This window comes from Chionomys nivalis, chromosome 3, assembly GCF_950005125.1.
Source record: "Chionomys nivalis chromosome 3, mChiNiv1.1, whole genome shotgun sequence".
In the NCBI taxonomy this organism is placed as follows: Eukaryota; Metazoa; Chordata; class Mammalia; order Rodentia; family Cricetidae; genus Chionomys; species Chionomys nivalis.
In genome coordinates, this window is record NC_080088.1 from 94295884 (window position 1) to 94317554 (window position 21671).

General features: G+C 51.0%; 1 protein-coding gene across 3 annotated transcripts in view; it reads left to right on the plus strand.

Annotated features, from left to right (window-relative positions):
* Positions 1 to 21671, plus strand: part of Prkar1b (protein kinase cAMP-dependent type I regulatory subunit beta) — a 121284-nt gene that overhangs the window by 86973 nt on the left and 12640 nt on the right. For all 3 annotated transcript variants that reach the window (XM_057765767.1, XM_057765766.1, XM_057765765.1), the window contains exons 7-9: positions 1572 to 1730; positions 9628 to 9688; positions 14650 to 14771. In XM_057765767.1, coding sequence (XP_057621750.1) covers positions 1572 to 1730; positions 9628 to 9688; positions 14650 to 14771 — 342 coding nt within the window. The remainder of the gene's footprint in view (positions 1 to 1571; positions 1731 to 9627; positions 9689 to 14649; positions 14772 to 21671) is intronic.

Consider the following 21671-nt stretch of genomic DNA (forward strand, 5'->3'; position numbering starts at 1 on the left):
AAGGTGGCAATGCCAGCTCTGAGACCAGAGGGGAGGCTGTGCCCTACCTTTCCTGGGCTGTGGAAATGAAGTAAGGCCCTGAGGGTATCCTCTGCCATCTGTAAACTCTTGTCTGAATTCCCAGATCACTCCCCTCCCCCTCTTTTCCCTTCCTCATTCCCTATAGCATTTGGTGGCATTGTTTCCAGATTCTTTGTGGATCTTTTTGGCTCTAGGTTTGTTGTTGTTTTTGTTACTTTTTGCTTTTTTGTTTGTTTTGATTTTGTTTGTTTGTTTGGCTTTTTTTTTTTTTTTTGACATAAGACCTCCCTCTATAACTGAAACTGGTCTGGAGCCCGTCATCCACCTACCTCAGCCTGGGGTGACAGGTGTATGACACCCTCTTTGAGGGTTTTTAAGGACAAGATGTACCTGCCTCTTCCTCTCCAAGCACCCTAGCTCCCTTTGGGGTTTGGGGAACCCACCAGGCTAGGTGGGAGGAGCATATATCCCATCTGGTAGAGTCCTGTCTTTGGGAAGCCCTGACTTCCCCAACCCCCCGTCTTTGTGGCTAGCCAATCCCTCTCCACGCCTTGCTCACTTCATCATGGCGTTACAACCATCACCTGCGAGACGTTCTCTTTCAGATAGAAATCTCTGTGCCTCAGTTATTACCGGATAATGAGACATTGATTTCAATAAGAATCGCTTCCATGATTCATCACAATCCATTCTTCGGGTACACACCCGTTTTAGCAGTGGGAACGGTTCTGTATGCTCATTGAGACGCTGAGGGAGAAAGCGTGCATTGTGTTAATTTATAGTAACCGAGCTGCATAATCGCCCCAGCAATGAACAATCTGCCCATTCTGTGTCCTGGTTGGGTGTGGGCCCCCCAAGGTCCGTGCATAGTGCACACTCTGTGCAGGGTGCGTCGCCCGCGCGGTCTGAAAGGGAATCTTGTCCCGGCTTCTTCTCGGTGCAGCTTGGTAGTGGTGCCTGGCTAGGGGGCTCAGCTAGGCCACTTGCCAAAAGACTTGGGTACTTGCCTTGGTGACAAAGTTCCAGAGGAGAAGGGGACAGTCAGTTTGTGCCCACAGGGGTGGGACAAGGGGGTCAGAGGGATACTCAAGCAGAGGGACCCCTGAGTTGCCAGAGAGGACAGGCAGTTTGTAAACGGGAAAGACAGGAGGCAGGATGTTTGTCTGGGTCTATGTATAATGGTAGAACAACTCATTGGGGTTCAGTTGGGAAAACTGGGGTTCAGAGGGACTGAGAGGTGATCCCTGGATGGGCAAGCTGCCCAGGAGGTAGCTGGCACACATTGTGTTCTGCCCTCTGGACCTGACCTGCTCTTTGATGTTGTGTGCTGCCCAGGTGTGGCTCTGCATAGGATGGGGTGAGGTGGGAGGAGAGCTCCTTGGGGTGTGGTTAGCCCGTGGTTATGTCCAGAGCAGGACTGTGCAAGAAGTGGTCCAAGAGCTTTGCAAGGCTCCGATCAATTCTCACTAGGACGGACTGTGGATTCCCTGTAGAGGAAGCAGTCATTGTGACACACATGTCTCACGGCCTTTCTCTTCTTTTCTCTGAAGGTGTATGTGAACGGGGAATGGGTTACCAACATCAGTGAGGGGGGAAGCTTTGGAGAGCTGGCTCTCATCTATGGCACCCCCAGAGCAGCCACCGTGAAGGCCAAAACGGACCTCAAGCTCTGGGGCATCGATCGTGACAGCTACAGGCGCATCCTCATGGTGAGTGGAACCCTGGCCAGGGGCTCGAGGGGAGGAGGCACGACAGTAGAGTCTACACCACCAGAAAACCAGGTCTCAGGTCAAGATGTGTCTGCCTGGTAGATACAGCCCTTGCCATGAGTGCAAAGTATCAGAAAAGGTTTGGGGAGCTTTTTAAAAACAGCTGGGAATGTCTCTATTGCAATCCCCCGTGCTCTCTTTCCAGAGACTTAAGAATGTGGTTGTAGTGGCTGGATCTCTAGTCCTACCATCTAGGACCATGAGGTCACATGGAGAATAAAACTCAGAGTCCCTCCAAGGTGACATTAGGGTGAAGGTTAAAAGGCACCGTGGGGACACAGTGTACACAGGTCTTGGGGGTGGCTGCTGCTTGGAGCACAGGGGCCTGTATGGGGAACACCATGAGAAGAGAATGTAAGTTTCATCCTAAGTAGTCAGGAGTGCTCCATCCTGAGGCCCCCACAGCCCCCTCTGCAGCCTACCCTCCTGACCTCTGACACGGAGCTGCTAGGGTCACAGAGGGACCTTGGTCAGAGTGGGACTCGAGATTGGGCATCCCAGTGAGAACTGAGAGTGGCCGTAGGCTGAGACGTTCCAGAGTGTTCCCCAGAATAGCTCAGGATGGAGCCCATGTGCCCGGTCACTGAGATACAGAGGACACATCCTGCTGTCTTGAGGTGATGCCAGCTCTTCTGTAGGACACACTCGTGGACCAACACAGTCTTGGAAGGCAGCTGTCCCCAGGGTCAGCATGCTTGGCACGTCAGGGCTCCTGTGCTGCTGTGGGCACAACGACACAGAACAGACTGTACAGCACCATCGTCCTTTGTCTCCAACATGCTCCCGATCTGCAGGGGTGGAAGGGTGTGATGGGGGATCCTCCCACCCTGCCAAAGGACACAGTCCCGGTCCCCTCTGAGCACACCTGGCTTGGAGTTGCACAGACATTGTTTCCCTACCATCTCCTCTACGCTGTGTCATTGCTGGCTGTGGGACTGTTGTGGTCAGAACTTTATATTCAGGAATGCTCTCAAATCGCAGAAGGAACTGGCATTTTCTTTGGGTTAATTTCGGATCCCCGGACACTAAGAATAGCCATTTGGGCTCCAGAATCGGCAGAGCTCTTGTGGAGAATTTGAATCCTGTCCGCACCCATCCCCGTCTAGGCAGATTTGGATACGTCCAAATCATCCCCACCGAGGGCTCCCGCTTTAGCTTGGTCTCACAGTGGGAGATGCAGAAAATGAAGAGTCACCAGTGTCCCAAGGGAGTTAGCTGTAGCCCACAAGGTCAGCTCAGACTCCATATTCAAGTTGGAAGTCGGTGACTTCTAATTTGGAAGTTTCCTAAGTGTCTTTCCTTGCTGCTTTGTCTAAGGGACACACAGGGCCCAGTGCTGGGCAGAGTTGGGAGCATTATCACCTGTAGGCACTCAGGTGAGGGCTCAGCAGAGACCAACAGTCCACGAGTTTCTTTCCTTTTATTTAAGCCTTGGGCCCTCTGTTCGTCTGCCCCTTTTGGGGGACCTTGTGTCTGCAGCTAGTGAGTTAGGAATTCCCAGTAGAGGGACTGGATATGATTCAATTGGTACAAAGCCCTGGGGTCCATACCCAGCACTGCCTAAACCAGGCACAGTGGTCCATACCTATAATTCTAGTACTTAGGAGGTGAACTCCTAAGTCCAATGTCATCCTCAGTTACACAGCAACTTTGGGGCCAACCTGGATTACATGACACCCTGTCTCCAAAGGCGGGGGTGAGGGTCTCATATACAAAATTGGATTGTGCAGGAGAAGTCATACTGGGGTCTTCCAAGGCCTCGTTATGATTTGTTCTGAGTCTGTGGGAACTTGTGTCCTAAGCAGGTATGGGTTCCCATTCCTAATGCCACTGACTCTGAAGGACCCACATCTTTACTGACTCTCTAAGCCAAGAACCAGGCTTCCTCCACTTCATAGCGTAGGTGGTGTGACCCCTGCAATCTCAATGCACCACTTTTTTTTTTTTTGAGTTTTTGAGATGAGCTTAGAGTCACCCAGTAACTCACAGGTGACCCCTCCACCCTTGCCCAGAGTGAGAACCCCATCACGGCAGGGAGGTCACAGCAGCAGGAGCCAGAGGCAGCTGGTCACCTCCCCACCACCGCCAAGAAGTGCTCTCTAAGAACGGGAACCCAGTACAAGTTGGCTCTCCTTTGCCTTTAGTTCAGGACTAATCAAGTGGTGCACCCACATTCCAGGTGGGCGTTCCCAGCTCCGTTAACACAATCAAGATAATCCCTCCCAGATGTGCTCATAGGTTAACCCACACTAACATCATCCCTCACTGAGACTCCCTGGTGATTCTAGATTCTGTCACGTTGACCATCCACCCTGCAGGTGCCAGGGGGACAGGCAGATGGAGGCCCTGTACCAAACTGCCTACTTGGGGAGAAAGCTGAGCTAGCCTCTGTAGCCAGGTTCCTAGGCTGAGCCCCATTGGAGCCATCTTGGGTTTGCTGTCTTGCAAGCTGTAATCCTGCTAAACTGGGAATCCCCGGTGTCACCAAGAGGCTTAGCAGGTGACGGCTCAGCGTAGGAACAAAGCAGTCTGGCTTCACCTGCTGGCTGACCACTTCCCTAGGCCCCAGGACATTTTCAGCATTATCCTGCCCACTGAACCAACATTAGCATCTGAGGTTCCTGGGTCACGACCTGCCTGCATTCCACTGGGAGAGCTTAATTGCTAGGTGGTCAGTGGGGACTACATGGTTTCAAAAGAGACGCCTTTTTTAAGGACTGGATAGCATTAAAATGTCTTGGGCCAGGTCGTTGAGCAGGCTGTTGCCACCGCAGCCATCCCGACTCGCACCCATCAGCAGACACAATAGTTCTGCGTCACCAAAGCCTGGACACTGGCTTTCCAATTGTGCCATCTTGTTGTCATGGGAACAGACTTGTTCCAGCCTCCGTTGGCAGAACCATCGTCTAACCATCGAGGTCTGGACAGCTGAGGACAACTTAATGATGTTCTGTCAGCGCTGCGGGACATTGAGTCCCTAGCCCTTTTGGGAACTGAGTTATTTTTCTCATTACTCTGACAAAATACTTAACCAAAGCAACGTAAGGGAGGAGAGGTTTATTGTGGCTCATGGCTTTAAGTACGGTCCTTCATGGGCCACAGTCAGGAAGGAGAAAGAGAGAGAAAGAGAGAGAGAGAGAGTCCTTTTTCTTTTGTACTCAATCCAGGACCCCAGCTCATAGAATAGTGGTGGTTTCTCCCATGTTTAGGATGGATCCTCCTATGAACAACCCAACCAGAAGTTCCCTCACAGACATGCCCAGAGGTTTGTCTATTAGGAGAGTCTAGATCTTGTCAAACTGAGCATCAGGATTAACCATCATGGGTCTTTCCCTAGGAAGTCGACATCTTAGGGACATACATGCTGTGGGCGGAGACTGCTTGGCCTATTAGCTTAGGATTCTTATTAACTAACTCTTAAAGCTTAAATGAACCCATTTCTATTATTCTGTGTATTGCCACAAGGTTGTGGCTTTCCAGGTAAAGTTCTGTCTCCTTTGGCAGCTACATGGCTTCTCTCTGACTCCACCTACTTTCTCTCTGTATCTCTGTTCAGATTTCCTGCCTGGCTTTATTCTGCCCTGCCATAGGTCCAAAGCAGATTCTTTATTAACCAATGGCAATAAAACATATTCACAGCATACAGAGGGGAATCCCACATCAATATGTGACTCTGGGTTTCTAGGATTGAAACTTAGCCGGCTTATCAGTGCTGGTTTGAACCAGATTTGAGGGGGAAGTTGAGGCTCAAGGTTGGGGGTAGAGCTGGGGTCCTGTCACTGTATTGTATGCCAATCTCCATGGAGACCCTTTGGGGCAGGTTTTAATATTCCCATTGAGCAGATGAGGAAACAGAATTCAAGCAGTCAGTGAGAATGGAGGCCTGGGCCCAGGCTTTCTGACAGCGAGTGCAAGCAAGCTCATCATCCTCCAACCTCCCCTAGGCTCCTCGCTGGATATGCTCATGGGCTGCCCCTCCAAGCTCTGTTGGTATCCCTACACTACCTTACACTCACCCCCTGCTCCTGCCGGCATATGAATCTCGGTCATGACACCCGCCACCTCAGTGTGTCCCCCAGAGTCCCATAGCACTGTTCTCGCCTCGCCCTGTGCTTTGCCCAACCCCTTCTCTGTGTCCCCCGTGTTCCTCTCCTCCACCACCCCCAACTGCTATACAAGGCTGGTTTCTCCCTTGACACCTGACTATTGGTCGTTAAGTAGGAACTTCCTGGGCTGTCCACCCTACCTTCTAGGGTCCTCAAGTCAGGGTGGCAGGGTCTGGCTGGTAAGAGCTCTGGTGACTGCAAATGCCTCTGTGTTTCCCCATAGGCATCACCCTTTCACTGTTGGTACATGATTACTCAGGGATAGATTTCTCTCTTGGCTCATCCTGCTTTAACTGGACTGTGGGTACTTGTATCTTTAAGAGGTACCCCGTCATGAACATCACACTCTGAGTGTCCTAGAGGGCACTGAGCTGCAGAGAGAGAGCAGTGAGCTGTCTCTGCCACTGACTGATAGGCACCCAGGGACTCCTCTGTGGCAGCTAGCCCCACCCCTGTGCATGTCTATCTACATGGCATTGAGCCCTCTCCACCTGCACGGAAGCCTGTCTGAAAGCTACCTGTGTGGTTGCACACAGCTGCTGCTGGCTACTCAGCCTGCACCAGAGCATGGGAGGCTGATGATACCGCGGCTATGACATCAGACAGATTGGACCACCTTAGTTCTGCTTTGTGCCAGCCCCACGCCTGGGCACAGGGTATGTGAGTCCCCCAGTCCAGGGCGAGAATGGAGGTTGATCACATGGTAGAGCACATAGCAGTGGCTTCATGGACACAGCTGCAGTATGGCAGGCTGTGGGAACTCATGTTTGTAATCCTGGCACTTGCGTGGGCGGGGGGGGGGTAGTCAGGGGACTGGAGACAAGAATCACAGGGTCTATGTCAGCCTGGACGACACAGTGAGTTCCAGGCTAGTGTGGGCAACAGAATGAAACTATCCTTCAGCAAAGAAAAGAACCTTGGTGTAGGGGCACACAGCTTTCATCCCAACATCCAGGAAGCAGAGGCACGCAGATCTCTGTGTTAGCAGCCACCTTGATCTACTTAGAGAGCTCCAGGACAGCAGTTTCAGCCCCCAACTCAGTGGACAGGAGCCAAGCCGTTACCTTCTTTGGGCTTCTGCTTCCAATCCAGTAGAGATACAACAGCTGTCTCTCAGAGATGTGGGGGTCCATCAGCGGCTATGCCAGGGCAAGGTCTTGACTATGCCTCTTGAGTGGCTGGGCTGCAGGGGGCTGGTGCCCCTGGGTACCTATCTGCAGCATGACTCATCCCATTTCTGATGATTAGGGTCTTGTCTCCAGCTGATGCCCTCCTGTGTCAGAACAGTAAATAAAGCCTCAGCTTCTGAGCTGAGGTGTTGACAGCTTTGTCTGAGCAGTGGTTTGATGTCACAGAGGGAGAAGGGGGGCCCAGGTTAGAGACAGCAGCCGGGTCATGGACCTGATGAAGAACCTGAGACCTTGCAGAGGACATGATTATTCCAAGAACATGGGCACTGATGGGCTGGCTCTGTCTGGAAAGACAATGTGCTGACCCTCTCCAAGAGCCCTTCACCAGGTTACTCAGGAAGGTTCACACCATCATCTTCATGGTCACAGTCACTAACACCACCCTCTTTACTATTACCATCGATCAGCGCCATTGCCAGCATCATTAGCACCATCCTCATCACTGGCATCACCACCATCACCACCACCATTGTGACTATCAATAGCATCATTGCCACCATCAGCATCATCATCCCTGCCATCACCTCCTACACCATCACCATTGTGACTATCAATAGCATCATTGCCACCATCAACATCATCATCACTGCCATCACCACCAACACCATTATTATCATTATTATCAAAACCATCATCACTATTATCAATACCATCATCAGCATCACCATCACTGTCAACAACACTATCACCACCATTACCACCACCATTGTGACTGTCAATAGCATCATTGCCACCATCAGCATCATCATCATTATCAAAACCATCATCACATTATCAATACCATCATCACCATCATCATCACTGCCAACAACACTATCACCACCATTACCATGAGGAACAACAACTTAAATATTGAATTTCTGTCCTCGTAACAAAGGATTGAAACATCTCATTTCCCTAGGACTAGTAACATGAAAAGTACACCCAGGTTTACCCTGTTCCTTTGCACTGAAGTGTACATCCCTCAGAAACTCAGCCTAGCCATGTGAGGCCATAGGAGTACATGGGAGGGCATCCATACCCTTATACCTTCAACTCCACTATTGTGTGGGCCTCAAGTAGTACCTGCAGTAGGCTTCATATTCTTTCTGAAAGCGGGAAGCCCATGTCAGCCCCTAGTCTGTGTTCTGGATGCTGAGATCTCAGGAGGTGAGCATCTCGAGGCAAACAAAGGTTGACCTTGTCCACAGCTAGGGAGAACCCCATGCTCTGACCCTGTGGAAACTGTGGTTTGCCCTGGAGCCTCGAGGGCCCTTCCTCCTCACTTTATCGCTGTTCATATTTTTGTCATAGCTTTCCAGGGACTAGCATTGATTGCCACAGGCCTTCAGTCCAGTCCTTCTCCTGAGAGTCCTTCTCCCCCGCCCCCTTAGCAGGGCTACACTGACTAACTTTGGCTCATGGCTTTGAGTTCAGGTCCATGGGCTGCCCCCATACCCTGTGTGGAGGGGCTTCCTGCTGCAACCCTTATTTCCTGTGCGATGGAGCCACCCACAGTGACCCAAGTTGACAGAGACACAAACCTCCTTTACACTGGACTGAACCTGCTGCCAGAGAGCAGAGCCACAGAACAGGTTTTGTCCCTGTTAGCCCAGAGAAGGGCAAAATCTGTATCTCTGACTTTTCTTAACTCCTGAAGCTTCCGCCCTGAGCATGCAATGTGCTGGTCTCTCCATTTCTACTCCGTGCCCTCCTTAGGGCTGCTGCAGATTGTGCTGATGTGCTTAGAGCTTAGCGTCAGGCCCCATGACGAGCATCTATACTATCAACATCACCCCGTGTAAGGACTGAGATTGCCAGTCTCTTAGAAGAGGCTGGGCCATGCCCCTCTAAAGACATGCTTTAGGGAGCGCCTCAGGCATTTGCAAACCTCTATGCATCAGTCCTCTCTCATGTCAGATCCCATCTTTCGGTGTACATCTTTGTGAGAAGACAGAGGGAGGGCTGTAGTACCAGAGACTGGTATTGACCACAGGAATAAGAGAGCCCCAGCTGCTACGATGGGGAAGCAGGGCGAGCTCCTCTAGGACATCTGTGTCAGCTCGTCAATGGCCAGGCAGGGTGCGTGAGCCTCCCTCACCATTGCTCTATAGATGGCCGAGGGAGCTGGGAGGCCCACTGGGTGGCTGGCTGTCCTGACAACCTGTCCAGAAGCCCCAAGGCTTTGTAAAGGTGCATCTCAGTGGTGCATCCTTGTGATTCAAGTCAGGGTGCAGAGGCAGGAAGATTACAGGTTAGAGTCTAGCCTGGGAAGAGCAGAGCAGGCACAGCTGTGTCCACCTTTGGAAACTTCAAACCTCATGGGTCCATTCACTGGGGTGCCTTGCACAGAGTTGGAGCCGCTTGGGGTTTCTGCTGATGGTGCTGGAAGTGGTTTCAGAAGACAGGAGACGAAGAGCTGGAAATAAGAGATACAGGCTCACACTGACGTGCTCAACGGGGTTCCTCTGAAGAGATCAGTCGCTGAGAGAAATCTGCAAGTGTCGAAAGGCCAACTGAGATTGGAGACCCATCTTTTGTGTTCTGCTTTTTCTTCCACAGGGAAGCACGCTGAGGAAACGCAAGATGTACGAGGAATTCCTCAGCAAAGTCTCCATCCTAGGTCAGTGGTCCTGCTGTTCATAGCCTCTCTGCAGCCTCCTGTGAGTGCCTTCAGACAGCCCACAGCAGCTTCTCCCTGTATGGCTGATAGGTCATCTCTGCTTGGCATTATGCAGGTTTGGGACATGCATACTCACATGCAAACACGGACACATGTGCGTGCCTCCCATAGGAGTGGCAGTACATGCTCACATACACACATACCACACATTCACCTATACTCATACACTTGCACACATGCCTACGTACACACATAGACATAAATATGGCATGCATTCATATGTATATACACATTTGTGGTACATGTTCATAGTACACACATTCATGCATATGCACACACACACTGCATGTTCATATATGCGCACATTCACGGTGCACCTTTATACACGTGCATGCACATACCCTGCTTCCTGTGAGCATGAATGTCATCCTGCCAGTGTCCCTGTCTTTTCCAAACTGTGCCTGCTTATCTCTCTTGCTGTATTTGGTGCCATCATCCCAGCGCCATTTTTCTGAACTGAAAGTGAGCTCTTTGTTCTCATAGCTGGAACCTTGCGCTAAGTGTCTTCCCCCTCCTTTTGGCTCACCTTGAGCATGGCTTCTCGGTGACATCACTGCCCTTCCAAGGCCACCTTTGTGTTCCATCCCTGTGGCCTGTGGATGGCTATGGGTTGTACTTGCATCCTGGGTTCATGTGCACAGTTGAGTCGCTCAGAGACCTTAGGAGAAGGTGGGGATAATCTGGTTCTGAATACAAGGGAGTGCTTGGCTTGGCACCTGTCCCTCTCAGTGCCTCTTGGACACAGAGGCTCTTCATACACTTTGTCCTACTGCCGCAAAGGCGCCTCCCCTTCCTGCCCTTGATGAATTGCTGTAGTCCTTATATATTCATTGTCGTGAGATACTCGCAACAGCCTGGTTCAGGGAACCAAGCCCAGCGGCAAGGTGTGCAGGCCACGACCTAGGACCTGCTCTTTGCCTCAGCAGAGATTTATCCCCACAGGCAGTCGCTTACCACCCCCATCCCACTCCCCGCCAGCCGGGTCACCGCAGGTCCCTCCCTGCTTCTGCCTCTACCTGTATGTGTGCGGTTTAACTGTTCTCAGATGTGTTGTTTCATTTAAAATTCTGGGGCCAAATACTGGCTGTCTCCCTTACAGCTATTTCAGTTTTCACCCAAGATATATGATGTTTGGAGATAATGCATTGGCAAGTCTTGTTTCCCAACCTTGGAATATTGCACATTTTAAATGCTACTGGGGGAAAAGCATATTAAAGACATGTATGGGGAGCAGGGAGGTGCTGCTGCTGCTGCTGAAGTCCAAGCCTTGGACATATTAGGCAATCATTTTATTGTTGAACCGTAGTCCCTCACTGGGGGATTCTAGTCAGGTGCTCTACCATTGAGTCACACCCCAGCCCCTCACTGGGGGATTCTAGGCAGATGCTCTACCACTGAGTCACACTCCAGCCCCTCACTGGGGGATTGTAGGCAGGTGCTCTACCACTGAGCCACACCCAATCCCCTCACTGGGGGATTTTAGGCAGGTGCTCTACCACTGAGCCATACCCCAGCTCCTCATTGGGGGATTCTAGGTAGGTGCTCTACCACTGAACCACACCCCAGCCCCTCACTGGTGGATTCTAGGCAGGGGCTCTACCACTGAGTCACACCCCAGCCCCTCACTGGGGGATTCTAGGTAGGTAAGCCACACTGCTCACCTACAGGTAGCATCCTAACTACAGCCTCTATTGCAGTGTTTCACATCTACATTCCCGTTCTGCATCTGTTTCTATAATTTTGCTCAAAGTGACCTTATTCCACAACGGACAATATGCATTTCTACATTACTGTGAAGAGACACCATGACCATGATGACTCTTATAAAAGAAAACATTTAATTGGGGCTGGCTTACAGTTTCAGAGGTTTAGTCTATTGTCCTCATAGTAGGTAGCATGGCAGTCTGCTGGCGGAAATGGTAGCAGAGAGTTTAACATCTGGATCTGAAGAGAGTAGGAAGAGAGAGACACTGGGCCTGGCTAGGGCTTTTGAAACCTTAAAGCCCACCCCCAGTGACACACTTCCTCTAACAGGGCCACACCTCCAATCCCTTTCAAGTAGTGCCACTCCCTAATGACCAGCATTCAAATCTTTGAGCCTATGGGAGCCATTCCAATTCAAACCACAACACAGCCCAAGCTGGCTTCAAACTCACTATATAGTCAAGGTTGGTACTGAAGTTCTCTGATCCTGTGCCTCTATTTCCCAAGTGCTGAGATGACAGGCCTGAGCTAATATGCCTGGTCAGATAGTTTTTAAAGAAAGCTCGCAGCAAGGCACCTGTGACAATATACGTCTGTGAGCCTAGTACTCAGAAAGTTGAGGCAGGAGGATTATAAAAGTTCTAAAGTCAGTCTAGGCTACATTGTGAGATGTGTCTCAATAAATGAGAGGGGAAGAGAGAAAGTGAGAAGGACAGAAAGAGAAAAAAGAAAAAAGAGAAGCAGACCTACTACTGTGTCTGGAGTAGACTCCCTGCCTACACTGCACAGCTGGGTTCCCTGTGGCCTGGGTTCATCGAGACGTGGCTCTTTTGCAGTGTGGGGGCACGAGCAGGGGATTTAGGGAAGAGATATTTCCCTGCTAACCTAGATCTAAAATGAATGCCTTTTTCAATTTTTATTTTTAGCAGCTGGCCTACATATGTAGTGTCTAAGCGTGGGCCAGAAAGGTTTCTTTCACTGCGAGGGGGCGGGGAGGGGGGTACAGTCAAAAAGGTGACCATGGTTTTCTCACAGCAAACTCCCATATTATTATGGTTTTTCTTTCTTCCTGTCTGGGGGCCGGGGATGGGCAGTTTCAGGGATGGAAGGTGTGAGCAAGACAGCTTCGGCCTGCTGAGTCTCTAATCCTTTAAAGATAAACTCAGCATCAGAGTTAAGTATTTTTGCCCAATGTAGTGGTAGGTGTGTTCTTTCTGAGTGTCACAATAGCAGTGCTGGTCATGGTGGCGTAAGCTCGTAAACCTTCCATTCAGGGAACTGAGGCAGGAGGATTGATTGCTGGGAGGCAAGCCGGGGCTACACAGGGTGCCCTAGTTTCTCTTCTGTTGCTGTGATGAAAACACCCTGACAAGAGGCAACTTGGGGTAAAACTTGGGGAAGAACGGGTTCTGGGGTAGAGCTTCTCACGGAGAAGTCCCAGTGGCAGGGACTTGAGGCAGCTGGTCACATGACATCCACAGCAAAGGCGGAGAGAGAATGAATGCTTGCATGGTTAGGGTCCAGCTGGCCCCCTCTACTTTTACAGAGTCGAAGATCCCAAACTAGGGATGGTGCCGCCCATTCAGGCTGGGTCCTCCCACATCCATTAAGGAATTAAGACAATCCCCCAGAGACATGTACACGGTCCAGCCTGATCTAGACCATCCCTCCTAGAGACTTTCTTCTGAGAGTATTCTCATTATTTAAATTGACAATTGAAACTAACCATCACACGATGAGTTCAAGCTCAACTTGGAATACAGAGTGACACCCTGTCTCAGAAACAATCAAGAATCTGGGGCGATCGCTCAGCAGTTAAAATGCTTGCTGTGTAAGCATGAGGACCCGTGTTTGGAACCCAGCACTCACATCACTGCTGGCTGAGTGTGGGAGCCTGCCTATAGTTCAAGTCTCTGGAGGCGGAGATGGGATCCCAGAGCAAGTTGGCGAGCAAGAGACTAATTATATCAGTGAGCTCTGGATTTGATTAAGAGACCCTGCCCCAATAAATAATGTAAAAGAACAATGCAGGACGATTCCTGGCATCAACCTTGGTTCATCTCCACATTCATGTGCAACTTTGTGAACAGGCATCACACACACACAGACACACAGAGAGACAGAGAGAGAGAGAGAGAGACAGACAGACAGACAGACAGACACACACACACACACACACACACACAGAGAGAGAGAGAGAGAGAGAGAGAGAGAGAGAGAGAGAGAGGAGAAAGAATAAAAAGACATACAAAACAATTGCTACGTCAACTCAGCTCCCAGTCTTTGTCCTGCTTTGAGGGTGATGCTGCTGAGTGGGGCATCCTACTTGTGTTAGTGAGTCGTCTAAAGTACATGTAATTGTGGAACCTGGCTGTGAGTCCATTCTTTGCAAAAATAAATAAATAAGTAAATAAAAAAATTCAGTCCTACTTTTTTTGAAAGTAATTTCTCCTTAAAGTGAATATTGACTCAATTTTCAGTATCTGCTATTTATATTATGGAGCCAGTGATGACTATTTTCAAACTGCATTTCCCATGAAAAAATTAAATAGGAGTCAAATGTATGTTACATTATTATTATTATTATTATTATTATTATTTTGTATTGAGGATGCAACTCAGGATCTGGCTCATGCTATGCAGGTGCTCTACCACTGAGCCACACCCCAACCCCTCATTGGAGGATTCTAGACAGGTGCTCTACCACTGAACCACACCCCAACCCCTCATTGGAGGATTCTAGGCAGGTGCTCTACCATTGAGCCCCTCACTGGGGGGTTCTAGGCAGGGATTCTACTGCTGAGTTCCATTTTCAGACTTCTTTGTACTTTTTATTTTGAGACAAAGTCTCACTAAGTTGTGCATATTGCACTAGAACTAACTCACTATCCTAGGTGTGCCTCGAATGTAATACTCCTGCCTCGGCCTCCTGAGTAGTTGGGATGCAGACCTGTGCTCCCACCACCAGCTTACAGAGTCCATCTCGGATGGACCCTCATGGCAAGAGATGCCAGCCCCTGTGTTGAGGAGCTAGATCTGACCTTTCAGTGTTCTGTGGTTTCTACTGCAGCATTGTCTCCTCTAAAGAGCATCATCTCAGATCGCCATCAGGAGTCTGAGGTTTGGGCTTTCTGAGGCTACTCCAAGGACCCCATGGTAGTGGGGTGTGACCTGTGACCCCTTGTGTCTTCTTGCAGAGTCCCTGGAGAAGTGGGAACGCTTGACCGTGGCTGACGCCCTGGAGCCTGTGCAGTTTGAAGATGGAGAGAAAATTGTTGTTCAGGGGGAGCCCGGGGATGACTTCTACATCATCACAGAGGTGGGTCCCGTGCAGGCTGTCGGTGCCTAGCGTCTCTGGGGTGCCGGAGTGGAAGCTTGTGATGCTTTGGCGTACTCTCTATGCCCTCACCTAGCACCACTCCCTCACAGTTCCTCCCCAACTCTCCACATGGGAGAGCTAGGCAATGGTCCACATCCTGGCCACTGGATGGTCTGCTGTTGAGATAAAAGGAGTATCTCCTCTAAAATGTTGGCGGGTGTGATGGCACTACATAATACACACACACACATGCCTGTGCAATGGGGAGAGATTATTAGACGGGTGGATGGAGTCCACCTCAGAGCCCTGGTTTTCGATGTGTGCAATGGTGGGAACGATCCTTCATGTACACTGGATCTCTGTGCAGTAGTCAGCTTCCATTGCAGTACCTAAGACAGCATCGTAGGAAGAGAAAAGGCTTGTCTCAGAGATTTCCATCTTTGGTCCCTTGGCTCAGTTGAGTTTGGGCCGGTAAGGCTGAACCAGGGGTAGGAGTTCATGGTGGGGCAGAACTGCTCATGGAGCTCACAGGTGCCGTGGTGGGGACTTGCCCCTTCCCTGACTGGCTGAATAAATGCAGTCCTGCTTGAGTGGGTGTGGCCTCCACCTCAAGTCACCAAAGACGTCAGAAGGTCTGGGGTCCATGTCATGCTGAGAATAATGTTCCTGATGCCCTCCTTGCCTTCAGCGAAGGATACTCATTCTGAGATGTTTCTTTAAAAGAGAGAGAGAGAGGGAGGGAGGGAGGGAAGGAGGGAGGGGAGGGGGAGGGGGAGAGGAGGAGAGGAGGAGGAGAGGAGGAGGAGAGGACGAGGAGAGGAGGAGGAGAGGAGAGGAGAGGAGAGGAGAGAGAAAGAGGGCCAATGAGATGGCCCAGCAGGTAGACACTTGCTGCCAAGCCTGAGGACCTGAGTTCAGTCCCTGGGACCTGCATGGTGGAGAACACACCACATACATACACACATATACATGCATGCGTGAGCACATGCACACACATGTGTGCACACATGCACATCCACTACAAACTTGGGTGCATATGTGCACACGCACACATACTTTCATACATATATACACATATACACATGCAACATACTCGCACACACACACATGCACACATACTCACACACACATAAGTAATGTAAATAAGTAATATAAAAAGAAGTGATGGCCGGGCAGTGGTGGCGCATGCCTTTAATCCCAGCACTTGGGAGGCAGAGGCAGGTGGATCTCTGTGAGTTCGAGACCAGCCTGGTCTACAAGAGCTAGTTCCAGGACAGGCTCCAAAGCCATAGAGAAACCCTGTCTCGAAAAACCAAAAAAAAAAAAAAAAAAAAAAAAAAAAAAAAAAAAAAAAAAGAAGTGATGACTAGAGCCATGAGCAGAACAGAAGACTGTTCTAGTCAGGACTAGAATGAGGCCACTTTCTTCATCCCAACATCTCAATCCCCAAGATTCAGGCCTATATACAGGCCAAAGCCATAACCTTTGCACTACTACCTCTTTGTGTGTGTGGTAGTGGAGGTGGTGGTAAAGTTGGCTTCACACAGACCCAAGGCCCAAGAGGCCACCCCTGACCATTTTCGGAAGAAAGACATCTATCTGACAATCATCCAGCAGAACACAGTTCAGGCTCGAAGGTCCAGAGTGACGGCTGATATCCCAGTGGATGCAGAACTCCCAGCATGCCTGGCATGAAGGCATCTGCCCCTAGCCTTGCCCCCAGTATTGCTTCCTGTCCCCTCCCCACAGTTCTGACTCTTTCTGTGTTTGGCTATGACTGTGGTCTTGGTGTGGTGCTGTTCTGAGTGCCTGTCGGAGCCCAAAGTGGTGTGCTGTAATCACACATACCTGTAGTCCCACTACTCAGGAGACTGAGGCAGGAGGATTGGGGGTTCTAGGCCAACCAGGGCCACATGGAGTGACTTTGTCTCAGTGAGGAAAAAAAGTGTGTGTGAGGGACAGCAGTGGCAGGAGAGAAGTCGGGCAGTCCCGATGACCCTCTTGTCTCTATGTCCCCAATTCTGGGCTTACAAGGATATGCTACTTCCCCCAACTTTTTATGTGATGCTGGCATCAAACTTGGGTCCTCATGTTTGTCCAGTAAACACTTGGCTGACTGAGCTGTTTCCCCCCGCCCCCATCTTCTCTTTGGCTTTCTGAGATGACGTCTCACTCTATAAACCAGTTTACCCATACCCCGCTCTGCTCTCTGTATTTCGTGTGTCCCTCCCCTCTCTTCATGTCTCTCTAGTGAAGGTGTGAGATTTGACCTCAGGGTGCCCCTGAGGTTCTGCGGTTTGAGGACAGTGTGCAGGCTGCCAGTTACCTTGTGGGAATCTCAGGCGGGGGAGGAGGCTGGGCTGAAACCTGCTTCTCTGTAAGTCCCCAATGTCCTCAATGCAAAAAGGTTTCAAGAAGGCTACTGCTTCCCAGGGTGGCCTCACATCAATCAGCTTCCCCCTTCATTGAGTGGAGACGAGGGAGAGAGGCTGGGCCTTGTTCACATGAACAGCATATTGTCTAGGCCTCCGAGATGTAACCCAACCCCAGGGAAAGGTATAGTTTTCGCAACCTTATAAAATGTGTTTGAAGTGGTCTCCTTGGCAACGTGGCTTTTCCCCCACTTCTTCTGTGCTCGGCTGAATCTGGCAAGTCAACCCACAGACCCCAGGTCCACAGGGATCAGAGACGCTTAGAACCAGAATGTGCCGCAGGGGACAGTACAGCTTATTCACATGGCTTGGGGACGGCTGCGGCCACATCTAAGCCAGATGTGCATCCAGGGTCAAACCTTCTGGGATGTGGGCAGGCGCACCCAGCTGCCATGTCTGAGCTCCTCTCCTTGAGGCGTGAAGTCTCCTGTTTCCCTCACTCCTGGGCTGCCCCCGCCTCCGCCCCTGCCCCCTCTGTCTCACAGCCTCGTTCTGTAGTCACATTCCCTGGTGTGGATTTCCTGAAGTTGTTTTGTAAATTGTGTCCTTGTCAACTCGAGGAGGACACTGTAGTCCTAGGAAACCTGGATGCGAAGCCCACATCTCTATCTATAGCCTTGTCCTCCATCCCCAGTTTGCTGGGGGAGGGGGTTGGTCTCTACCTATCCCTAAGTCTCAGACCTCTGAGAGCTACAGGATGTCACTTTGGCAGATTAGGAAGTTGGATGGCCAGCTTTTGTGCTCCCTGGGGGTCTCTGCAGGGTGGAGCCCTCTTAGGTCATGTAACTTATTTCTCATTGCTATATTCACACCAGCTGTCCCCGAGCTGGATAGGGAAGCTTGCCAGTCTCTCAGACACCTGATCCTCAGAGCTTCTAGAAAACACTCAGCAGACAGGGCAGAAGCTGGGCGTGCCTCCCGTAGGTACGCCCACCGGTGGGAGCCAGGCGCCTAGAACACAAAGGTGGAAGGCACCGGCCGAGTGGTGCAGGGCCCCAGTGCTTTCTGAGCTCCCCTCCCCCGTTGTATCACCCTCCTGCTTTGCTCCTCCGTGTGCAACCTAGGGTGGGGTACCTGGGGCCAGGAGCCCTTGAGATGGGACAGAGCCTTTGCTGGGTCTGCCTCTGTGGACTGGCCTCTGTGGGCCTGGACCAGACCTGCCAGAACCTGGAGGCAAGGATGACCTCATCTGGATCCAAGGTCTCCCACAGCTCTCCAGGAAAACCCGAGAGGAGTCGGGCAGGAGCTGGGTGGGAGAAGTGAGTTCCCAGCAGCTCAGATTCCAGACTCGCATTCCTCAATTTAAGCTGCCACCTCCCATTCCTGGGCCCTGAGCATCCAGGGAAGCAGCTGGACTGGGAAGGATGGCTTCCCATAAAATCCCAAGACTGAAATTGGGCAGCATGGGAGACGTTGCCATGGGAACATTGGATTGGATTTATCTCCTTGCTTAGCAAATTAATTTTATGAATGTCCACAGTGTTGAAGGGAACTATAAAACAACACGTCTCTCAACTGCCCCCAGGCCAGGGAACACAGCCCCTGACATCAGAGTGCTTGCCTCCATGTTGCGGCCGACCTGCAAGAAGAAGGGCAGACACGCACTGTACCCTGGCGCCCCTGAGGGACATGTTTGCTCTGCTCAGGGTCATTGTGTCTGGACCTGTGCCGGCTCCTACTACACACCAGGCACTGTGTCTCCACGCGATGTATTTATGCCTCAAACTCACTGTCCTTACTCATTGTCTCTGCTGTTCTCACGGCTCCTTGAACTGTTTTTCATGTCGTTCTGTTGGTTCCTATACTCCTCTCTTTGGGAGTAGTGCCTGGAGAAGGTTTGGGGCCTGCAGGAGATGTGCGGAGCCTTCCCTCAGATATTCTCTCAAGCCAACTTCCTTGGCTGTCGGCAAGGCAAGCACCAGGCCACCCTTGTGAGGGGTTTTAAGCGAGGCAGACACTATAGAAGGACACGCAGGAAGGATGTTTGGAAAGGACACTGTATTCCTTCAGTTCAGGAAATCTCGGAGATATAGACAGTAACTGGATTTGGGGAGTAGGGTCTTAGGTCTGTGGTCTGGGGTGGAACTGGCTGGGCAGAAGGACTGCAGAGGATTCTGGGACTTGGGCAATTCTTGGATCCTTGCTAGCCAGGGCCTTTGAGGTTGTTTTATTCTGGGTTTGAGGTGGCCGTTCGAATATGTGATTCTTGCCAAGAAATCACATGAGATTGCCTGTGTAGAATAAATTGAACAAGGGATTAGGGTAGAAGCAAGCCAGGGGGAAAGGCCAGAAGTTGTTTCCAGGTAACAGATAGTCTATTGTCCTGAGAAAAAACCCATCAGAAGATGAGGAAGAGGAGGGCAGGCAGGGGATTGGGGCGCTGAAGTTCAAGTAGAAGTTTTTGAGATAGGCAAGATGTCTTACAGATGGCGCAAGCCTAAGACCAGGGACCAGTTGTGCTGGATCTGCTGATACTGGGCCACATGGTAGAGAGGTTGCACAGAGAGCCCTTGGCAAGGACTCTCAAAGATCAGTCGCTGGCTCTGGTGTTTGATGTACATATTGCTGGGCGCGTCTGGCATGGAAGCACACAAAGTTGGAAGTGTCTGTTGTAAGACTGCATTGTTGGGTGCATGTCCCATGCACATTATATGCCGCATGTGGCAACAGTGCATGTTGCCTGGATGATCTACACTCTTTTCACGAGTCAACAGGGGGCATCCAGTGACTTGGGATCCCAGGCCACGGTCACAGCTCCTGGGGAAGGGGGCCTCCCAACCAGCCATCTGAAACCTAAAGGCCTTATATTTGCCCCTGTCTTGGGAAGACACACTGAGTGTGGCTGTCAGCTAGTTGTCCTGTCCTAACCCGGTCTGGGCTTGGGGAACATCCTTCCTTAGTGGAGACGCAGCTCCGTTCTTCTGCCTTAAGGCCATGTGAGTGGGATCTCCTCAACCCCCAACCCAGGAGAACTGCTATGTCATGGGGATTTGGGAGGCACAGTTGGCAACACTGTGAATTTGCCTCTGGGCTGGACTGTAAGGAACTCCCAAGAGCCAAACAGGGCTCATAACTTGCCTGTGCCTGTTAATTCCAAGGTGTGGGGGCTTTCTCGAGTGGAGGCGTTGCTCTTACCCTGTGTGTCTGGCACTGGGTGATCTCATTCACCAGTGGTTTCCAACTTGTTGGCTGGAGCCACTGGGATGAGCTGTCAGGATTCCCCAGGAAGTTTGGCTTTGCCATGCCTGGACCACTTGGTAATCATGAATGCACACTGCTCAGACCCCACCCAGTGGACCAGGGAAGCTTCTGAGAACATAGCCCACTAAGGAGGACCAGGGATGCTGATCCATGTCTTTCTCATGGGAAGTTAACATGGTCACTTTGAGTCAGCGGGGCTTCGTGTTCCCTTTTGCTCGATGTGGGAAAAAAGTCCTCCCAGGGCTTGTTTGCCATGCGCCATCCTGGGTCCATCACAGCTCCATTTTTCTGGTGGCTGGGATGTTGGGTGCTGCAGTTCACAGGGAAGGGAGCAGGGGAACCTCCTCTCTGACCGAAATGGCCAAGCCATACTGGCTCACCATGGACAATCTGATCCTCCAGACGCACACGCCCTATCGTTTGGTTCCAGAGAATTCCGATGAGCCTCTGAGCCTCTGCAGCAGGCTGCTCGCCAAGACTGCGACCCTGTCTCAAAGGAAAAGCTAACGTGAGGGCTGGGAATGTGCTCATGTGGTAAAGTGCTTGCCTAACACACACAAAGCTCTGCGTTCTGTCCTTATCACCACATAAACTGGGTGTGAGGACACACGCCTGTAATCCCAGCACTTTGGAGGTGCAGGCGGCAGGATTAAAAGTTCAAGGTCATTCTCGGCTACGTGTCCAGTTTGAGGCCAGCCTGGGCTACAGGAGACCTTGTCTAAATGAAGAAGAAGAAGGAGGAGGAGAAAAAAAAAAGTAGAACATTCCTTCCCAAACCAGTATCAGAGGCATATTGTTCTCATTCTTCCAGCTTCTCCAGAGACCCAGCAGCCCCCACATCCCAGGCTTCCCCTGCAGACACTGGAATCCAATTTCCCATCATCTTTGCCCTGCCAGTCACACGTGTTCCCAGTGAGATACATGTGGAATGTATCTGCTGGCCTCCATGGTCAGGGATTACCCAGCTGAGACTCCTGGCTCCACGGAGGCGCCTTAAACACTGTGCAGAAGCAATTCCTATGAGGACAGATGTTTTGCTGGGAAACCCAAACAGATGCACCAGCCACTCTGGATAAGCCAGCCATCTGTGGAGCCTTGAACCATTGCATCCCATGGCTGCCCTCACAACCTGTCAGCCCCTCTGCTGCCCTCCGTATGGGCCTTGGACCACCAGGAAGCAGGACTGGGCTGGGCTCATATCTAGTGCAGTGCAGAAGTGACCAGTGGGTCTGGCCAAGGAGACTCTCGTGCGCTGGCCACTGCTCAT